Source organism: Canis lupus, chromosome 1 (genome assembly GCF_003254725.2).
Source record: "Canis lupus dingo isolate Sandy chromosome 1, ASM325472v2, whole genome shotgun sequence".
Lineage (NCBI taxonomy): Eukaryota > Metazoa > Chordata > Mammalia > Carnivora > Canidae > Canis > Canis lupus.
In genome coordinates, this window is record NC_064243.1 from 38,473,586 (window position 1) to 38,482,820 (window position 9,235).

Sequence of the window (9,235 nt, forward strand, 5' to 3'; positions counted from 1 at the left end):
AGGGTGGGAATCCTTGCTCCCTGCCCCTGCCTGCATCTCCTTCAACACCTTTGTTTCCTACCAGTCTAAGACCCCATTAATTCTAAAAGCAAATTAGAATCTCACTTCTTTAACTGTTCTCACTTTACTCAAATCAAAAGGCATTTAATTAGCTTGCTTCTAGGATATATTAGTGCAATCATAGCATCTAATAAAAATAGTATAACAAGATGGTCTAATACTAGGAAGTATCAGTGAAAGACTTTGAATCTGAATTATAGCCAATGCCCAAAGGGCATCTTGGACAAGTCTATGACTCTATACTATGTGTGTAACCTTGTCACTCATATATATATATATATATATATATATATATATATATATAGCCTTAAAAGACCAATTTTGCCATGTTAGGGTAGCAGGGAGTCCCTTGACAAATGTAAAAGTTTGAAAGTTCTTTTCTCCAGTGTGGTTTTGGAGGAGCCTATTCTTAACAAATAAGAGGGACTCTAGAAGGAAAGTGATCTATCTACTTCTCCTGCCCTGTCTCCAACATGCCTGGCACTGCAGTCCTTGGGGACACCTTGTCACTGCTGGCAAGAGCCTGGTTCACTGAGCCACTCAAAAGCTGGCACAACCTTCAAAATCTGAAAATGAGAGGTAGGAGGGCTTCTGACATGGACATTTCTTAAATTGTATCCCTTTTTGCTCAAATTTGGAAAGTACGATATACATCCTGCTATATATTTCCCAGGATGGTTTAATGCTACAGGAACCAAGAAAAGAAAGTATAATTGACCTTTGAACAACACATGTATGAACTACTGCAGGTCCACTTATATGTGGATTTTTTTATAAATACAGAATAGTATTGTATTTGAAGGTGAAAGTAGAGAGACCATTCAAAAAAGTAGAGAGAAAAGATGACTGCAAGGAGATGAGGAAAGGTGAAAAAGTACAGACTATCTGTGAAGGTAACCGGTAAGTTTGCTATAAAGAATAATAGGAAATAGTTAGGTACTTAGAGAGGGTCATGGGGTCAAGCAAGTGTTCTAAAGATGAGAATTAGCAGGGAGGTGTGTGTGCAGGTGAGAACAGTCCCACAGAGATAAGGAGGCTAATACAGGAGGGAGAAGGGACAATTGCAGTATCAAAATCACAGAGAAAGTAGAGGACAGGGATGCCATCGCTCCCGTGGAAAGTGGGTGGAGTTCCAGGCATGACTACTTCTCCCACTGAAATAGAGGGGCAGCTAGGTAGCTGGGTACATATCATTATACTGAGGTGGTTCTCAGCTAATTGTATCTATTTTCACAAGGAATTAATGGGAGGGAGGAAGACTCTTAATGCTATTCTAAGCTTTAGTACTTGAGGCTTATAAGAGAAAAAGCAGCTACTTAAGGAGAAATTAATTTATATTATTATATATTAATTAATATATTATTATATATTTCTATTAAGTAATATGATTACTGTAATTGACAAGAGCTCCTTTTCTATATGCAAATTATTAGGGGCAAAGAAATGAATTTGAGATAAAATAGTAAGATAAATGAAATAGTGTATGAGGGTTAATATTTTAGGGAGGTCAGTTTTGCTGGCCACAGAGAAAGACGGTAAGATGGTAAGGTCAACTCATTCCAGAAATTTTAGGGAGCCATATGAAAAAATACATTAAAGTGCCACTGGAAGTGACTAAAAGAAAAGGTGAGGTAGACGTATTTTATTCCTGAATTATAAGACTGATTTAAGGCAATTATATTCAGAAATCTTATGTATGTATAAGAATACTTCTTTTTATTTCATAAGTGTAATAATTCTACCATAGACAGGTTGTCCAGCTTAAAACTCATAATTAGAATCTAGTCAAGCATATGACAAAATAGATGCATAGAGTATAAGTGTACAATTTATCCTTGTATATAATTAATTTATGATATTCTCTGCTTTGCAAATTTCGAAAGAAGCCTACATATATCTCAAAACCTTATTTCTATTATAAATGCTTTCGCAAACAGCACAATGATTTTATATTTAATTTAGTTTTCATTATTACCTCCTAGACAACTGTTTTTTTCCTGAAATATTAAAGAAGAAAGATGTTATATTGGGCATGTAACTTCTTACAGCAGCAGGATCTGCTACTTTATTTTTCATAAGATATTTATTTTCTTGTACTTTAAAAAATTCACATGACATCAATTCATGAATGAAATATTTTTACATCTTCACTCATTTTATTTCTTAAGACCTGGTTATGTCCCAATTTATAACGTGTGTCCATTATCTCTCTGAGCATGGATTTCAAGTATGATAGCCAAAAACCGAGCAAAAATCTTTCTAATGTTAAAAAGCATCTGAAAAATTTCATAAGACTGCTATAAAGAAATTGCATAATAGATTGTGACATTAAGACTGCTTAACAACCAACCATGTGAAGGCCTCCCTGAACTGTAAGCTCTTTCTTATGCTTAGTAGTAACCACAACTAATTATTGAGTGGTCTGGAGGTTCTTTAGCTGAAGCTCTCCCTGACCACAGTGGCTCCCCAGAAGAGGTCACAGTACACACAGGGACCATTTATCCAGTGCCTCTGATTTTTATTTTATTTTAACATTTCCTTTTTTTAAAAGATGTATTTATTTATTTCAGAGAGAGAGAGAGAAATAAAGAAAGGGAGCCAGGTGAGGAGGGCCAGAGAGAGAGAGAGAAAGTCTAAGCAGGCTCCATGCTGACCATGGGGTTTAAGCTCATGACCCTGAGATCACCATCGCCTTCTAGAGCCAAAACCAAGAGTCCAACACTTAAACAACTGAGCCATTCAGGCACCCTATGACATTTCTTCTGATGCGTACTGACCACTGGTTTACTTTCTGCATCTCAAATTCTTTCTTCAATTAAAATGATTATGGGGGGATCCCTGAGTAGCTTAGCGGTTTGGCACCCGCCTTTGGCCCAGGGCGCGATCCTGGAGTCCTGGGATCAAGTCCCATGTCGGGCTCTCTGTGTGGAGCCTGCTTCTCCCTCTGCCTGTGTCTCTCTGCCTCTCTCTCTCTCTCTCTCTCTGTCTATCATGAATAAATTAAGACATTTAAATAATTATGGAAGAGTGACTCTAGGCAAAGATTTATGCCATTTTTTTGACACAGGTGCCTCAAAGGGATATTTTTAAGAATCCGCTTATTTCAAGTGCTCTGATAATTTTTGATCCAGGACCAGTTAGAATGTTCACCTGATATGGTGAAAAGACCACATAATTTAGGGCTGTGAGAAGTGGGGTTGATAATCCTTTGTCGCCTAATAGTTATATATGCCTATAAATGACCCACAGCCTCTCCAAGCCCTGATTTCCACATCCTTAAAGCAGTAAAAATAATCATTTCAAGGCTTATAGTGAATGAGGTGCACAAAAGATAAAGTTCTCAAAGTGCTTTGTGCAGTGAAATACTAACATTATTACTATTTTAAGACTCTAATGTTTCTGACTTTGTCTTCCTTTTCCTCCTACCTAGTGTCTCTGAGGCTTTCCACATCTATAATTGAATCTGCTATTTTCTCTTTGTTAATATTCTAAGTTTATGCAAAAGCCTAAATGCAACCATGCTCTGGAGCCCACACATTAGTACCCCATTCTTTCCTAGTTTATCTATAGGATACAGGCACTGTTCTAGGCAGAGGAGCGTGCAATGTAGCACAAGAAACTTCAAATAATGGAGGGACAGAGATAAATTAGAAAAGTGTTCAGAAGAGCTAGTAAGGATAAGACCAGTTTTCATTTTATTGCAAAGTTCTTCGAGGCTGCTATAATCATTCTGCTATAAAGCTGTAAAGTAGGCACTGAATGTTTCAAAATAAAATAATCCAGGGGAACAGCCCAAGAGAACCAGATGACTTTACCAGAGGCCTTTAAAAATTCTAATAAATGTCTTTGGATTCCACTGTGTGTGTCTTTCCAAATAACTGGAGTAATGTATATAATTCTAATTATGCATATACTGAAAATATTTTCTTTACCAAAAATTGGCAGAAATTATGCAGACTCTTTAAGAAAAGCTTGCTAGGTCTAGAAGTGCCTTGTGGATTTTTCCACCAAGCATGTCTTTACTGATCTTTTAAAGAACATCTACCAACATTTATCATTTCTTCATTCATTCCAAAAATACTCACTAAACACCCACCATGTGCCAAGCAGTCTAGGCAATGAGTAGTACACAGAACAGCTACCGCCCTGTCTCTGTTCTCATGGGACTTACATTAAGTATTACATGTGATGATAGTAAGTTCTAAGGAGAAAAAGAAAAGCTGGAAAAGGAGAAAACTGTGTGTGGGAAGGAGAAGGCTTCTCTTCTTGGCCAGCAGTTAATTTTCAATAAACCTGTTACAAATAATCGTTTAATGAATAAGGAAAAATAAATTATTTAAATTTCTATTTTTTAACTTGTGGCAAGAATGTACTTATCTTTTTTTTAAAAAAAGATTTTCTTTATTTATTCATTAGAGACACACCCAGAAAGAGAGACAGATAGAGAGAGAGAGAGAGAGAGAGAGAGAGAGAATGAGAGAGGCAGAGACACAGGCAGAGGGAGAAGCAGGCTCCATGCAGGATATGGTCACAATCCAGGGTCTCTAGGATCAGGCCCTGGGCTGAAGGCAGCGCTAAACCACTGAGCCACCCGGGCTGCCCCTGTACTTATCTTTTTTTTTTTTTTTTTTTTTTGTACTTATCTTTAAGTAGTGATTCAGCGCTTCCATATATCACCTAGTGTTCATCATAGCAAGTGCCCTCCTTAATCCCCATAACCTATTTAACCCATCGTCCCCTTCACCTCCCCTGTGGTAACCTCATCAGTTTGTTCTCTATAATTAAGAGTTTGTTTCTTAGTTTCTCTCTTTTTTGGTACCTTTGCTTATTTATTTTTTTTGTTTCTTAAATTCCACACATGATTGAAATCATAGGTATGTGCCTTTCTCTGACTTATTTCCCTTAGCATTATAACCTCTAGTTCTATACATGTCATTGAAAATGGCAAGATTTCATTCTTTTTAATGGTTGAATTATATATATATCTGACTTCTTTCTCCGTTCATCAATTGATGGACACTTGGGGTCCTTCCATATCTTGGCTATTGTAAATAATGCTACTATAAACATAGGGGTGCATGGATCCCTTTGAATTAGTGTTCTTGTATTCTTTGGGTAAATACTCAGTAGTGTGACTGCTGGATCATAGGGTAGTTCTATTTTTAACTTTTTGAGGACCCTCCATACTGTTTTCCACAGTGGCCCACCAACCGTGCTCAAGTGTTCCTTTTTCTACACATCCTTGTCAACACCTGTTATTTCTTGTGTTTTTGATTTTAGCCATTCTGACAGGTGTGAAGTGATATCTCATTGTGGTTTTGATTTGCATTTCCCTGATGATGAGTGATGATGAGCATCTTTTCATGTGCCTGCTGGCCATCTGGATGTCTTCTCTAGAGATATATCTGTTCATGTCTTCTGTCCATTTTTTAATTGGATTGTTTTTGGGTAGTGAGTTATATCAGTTCTTTATATATTTTGGATACTGACCCTTTATCAGGTATGTCATTTGCAAGTATCTTCTCCTCTTCTGTAGGTTGCCTTTTAGTTTTGTTGACTGCTTCCTTTACTGTGCAAAATATTTTTATTTTGATATAGTCCCAATAGTTTATTTTTGCTTTTGTTTCCTTAGGGGACCTATCTAGAAAAAGTTGCTACAACCAATGTTCGTAAAGTTGCTGCCTGTGCTCTCTTCTAGGATCTTTATGGTTTCAGGTCTCACATTTAGGTCTTTAATCCATTTTGCATATATTTTTGCTGTCCAGTTTTCCCAGCACCATTTGTTAAAGAGATTGTCTTTTCCCCATTGGATATTCTTTACTGCTTTGTTGAAAACTAGTTGACCATATACATATGGGTTTATTTCTTGGTTTTCTGTTCTGTTTCATTGATCTATGTGTCTACTTTTGTGTCAGTATCATACTATTTTGATTACTACAGCTTTGTAATATAACATAAAGTCCAGATGTGATACCTCCAGCTCTGCTTTTATTTTTCAAGATTGCTTTGGCTGTTTGAGGTCTTTTATGGTTCCATACAAATCTTAGGATTGTATGGTATTTTTTTTTTTTTAGAATAACAAAAAATATTTTACTAAAACATAAGATTTACAGAAGTTTCCAGACAAGCCATACAAAATGGTCACAAGCTTTTTCTTGAAGGAAGGATTCTACACTTGACAGCAAAGTCACAATGTTATTAGTGAGGGCTGTGATGTTTGTTTAATGTTCCCATTTTGGTTCAAACAATCAAGCTTGTCCATCTACAGCGTCTAAATAAAGTTAGACTTGGCTAGAGAGCATATTCTAAAGAACTGGTTAGCTGCTTTTAACCGATGCAATTAGATCACCATAAAAAGGGGGAAAGGAGCCCATAGAATTAAAATAAAACTACCTCTCCCCCTCAAAAATAATAATAAAGAAAAACACCCACACCCCTGCAGCTAACCCTGACAACTACCTTCATTCACAGTGCTTTATACTTAAACCATGATGGGGGAAATGAATAAAAGCAGAGAGGGGCCACTGCTTTTAAACGTTTCACAACAATCCAGATGGTACTTCTAGCCTCTGCTCATGCTTTACAACAGTGAATCAGGACAAGACATAGATTTGCTAATGTGCATTTAATCACCAAAGGACTGAAGATGTCTGGGCTTTTATTCTGTAATGTTTCTAAGACTGTGTCCATTAAATGCAAACAAAAAAGGAAGAAGTCTTGGCAGAACTGGAGAAGTGATGCACACTTGATCAGATCGGTTTTAAATATTATTCATGGCATATAGCCTAGTCCATGCTCTAGCTGTTTCTATGGCTTGGGCTTCGTTGGTCTTCCACTGCTCCGCTACATCATTTGCTAACGGATCATCTGGATTGGGAGCACTTAACAAAGCCTGGATCGATAGCAGAACTGTGCGGATCTGCAGTGCTGGGGACCACTTATCTTTCAAAATATCTAAACATATTCTTCCCAACTTGTCTACATTAGGATGATAAATTTTGGTCATGAAACGTACTTTAGGGGCTGCCATCGGGTATTCTTCTGGAAGGAATAGTTCAAGTTTAAAAGTCCCTCCCTCAAAGGGGGAATCCTGGGGGCCAGCAATGACCACATGAAAATAACGGGCGTTGCTCTCATCTGGTTCTGCTTTAATGCCAGGAACCGGTTCTGCCAGCAAACGCTGGGTTTCCTTGATAATCCTGCGGGGCAGCCCGGCCATCTTGTCAGATCCCGAGTTCGGCCTCTGCTCTCGACTCCCGCTCCGCTCGTCTCACGCACGAGTGGAAGTCGATTGTATGGTATTTTGATAGGGATTGCGTTAAATGTGTAGATTGCTTTGAGTAGTATAGACATTTTAACAATATTTATTCTTCCAATCCGTGAGCATGGACTGTTTTTCCATTTCTTTGTGACATCTTCAATTTCTTTCATCAGTGTTTTACAGTTTTCAGAGTACAGGTCTTCTGCCTTTTTGATTAGGTTTATTTCTAGGTACCCTATCAATTTTGGTGCAACTATATAAATGGGACTGTTTTCTTAATTTCTCTTTCTGCTACTTCATTATTAGCGTATAGATTTTTGTACAACAGATTCTGTGCAACAGATTTCTGTACTTGATTTTGTATCCTGTGACTTGACTGAATTCATTTATCAGTTTCACCAGTTTTTTGGTGGAATCTTTGGGTTTTCTATATATAGCATCACGTCATCTACAAATACTGAAAGTTTTACTTTTTCCTTACCAATTTATATGCTTTTTTTCCTTTTTGTTGTCGATTGCTGTGACTAGGACCTCCAATACTATATTGAATGAAAGTAGGGAAAGTAGGCATCATTGTGTTGTTTCTTACCTTAGGGGAAAAGCCCTCAGGCTTTTACCATTGAGTACGATGTTCACTGTGGGGTTTTTAGATATGGCCTTTATAATGTTGAGGTATATTCCCTCTATATCTACCTTGTTGAGGATTTTTATCATGAATGGATTTTGTACTCTGTGAAATGCTTTTCCTGAGTCTATTGAAATGACCATAAGGTTCTTATCCTTTCTCTTATTGATGCTATGCATCATGTTGATTGATTTGTGATACTGAACTACACTTGCAACCCAGGAATAAATCCCACTTGATCGTGGTGGGTATTGGATTTGGTTTGCTTGTATTTTGTTGAGGATATTTTAATCTATGTCCATCAAGGATATTGGCTTGTAGTTCTCTTTTGTGTGTGTGTGTGTGGTTGTTTTGTGTATGTGTATGTGTGTGTGTGTAGGTTTTTTTTTTTTTTTTAAACAGTTTTGGTATTAGGGTAATGCTGACCTCATAGAATGACTTTGCGAGTTTTCTTTCCTTTTCTATTTTTGGAACAGTTTGAGAGGAATATGCATTAACTCTTCTTTAAATGTTCAGTAGAATTTGCCTGTGAAGCCATCTGGTCCTGGATTTTTGTCTGTTAGGAGTTTTTTGATTAGTGATTCAATTTCTTTATTGGCTATTGGTCTGTTCAAATTTTCTACTTCTTTTTGCTTCAGTTTTGGTAGCTTATATATTTCTGGGAATTTATCCATTTCTTCCAGGTTGACCAATTTGTTGGCATATAGTCTTCATAATCTTCTCTTATAATGGCTTATATTTCTGTGATACTAGTTGTTTCTCCTCTCATTTATGATTTTATTTATTTGAATCTTTTTTTTTTCTCGACAAGTTTGGCTATAAATTTATCAATTTTATTGATTTTCTTTTTCAAAGAAGCAGCTCCTGGTTTCATTGATCCATTCTTCCCCCCCCCACCCAGGTTTCTATCTCATTTATTTCTGCTCTAATCTTTATTATTTCCTTTCTTCTGCTGGTTTTAGGTTTTGTATGTTGTTCTTTTTCTAGCTCCTTTTGATGTAAGGTTAGGTTGTTTGAGATTTTTCTTGTTTCTTGAGGTAGGCCTGTATTGCTATAAACCTTGCTCTTAGAACCACTTTTACTGCATCCCAAAGGTGTTGGACTGTTGTGTTTTCATTTTCATTTATTTCCATGTACTTTTTAATTTCTCCTTTTATTTCCTGGTTGACCCATTCATTGGTTTTTGCTCTTAAGATTTTACTTATTTATTTCAGAGAGAAAGAGAGTGAGCAAGAGAGAGAGAGAGAGCACTTGAGCAGAGGGAGAGGGAAAAGCAGACTTCCCAGCTG

General features: G+C 36.9%; 1 protein-coding gene across 1 annotated transcript; it reads right to left on the reverse strand.

The window, feature by feature from the left end:
• Positions 1 to 6,119: 6,119 nt before the first annotated feature.
• Positions 6,120 to 7,345, reverse strand: LOC112644271 (ubiquitin-conjugating enzyme E2 N). The gene has a single exon (XM_025422512.3). The coding sequence runs from the start codon at positions 7,277 to 7,279 to the stop codon at positions 6,821 to 6,823; it is 459 nt and encodes a 152-aa protein (XP_025278297.1). The 5' UTR covers positions 7,280 to 7,345; the 3' UTR covers positions 6,120 to 6,820.
• Between the last annotated feature and the right edge of the window lie 1,890 nt (positions 7,346 to 9,235).

Coding starts and splice junctions, on each gene's coding strand:
- LOC112644271 (XM_025422512.3), bottom strand. CDS start 7,279: ATGGCCGGGCTGCCCCGCAGGATTATCAAGGAAACCCAGCGTTTGCTG.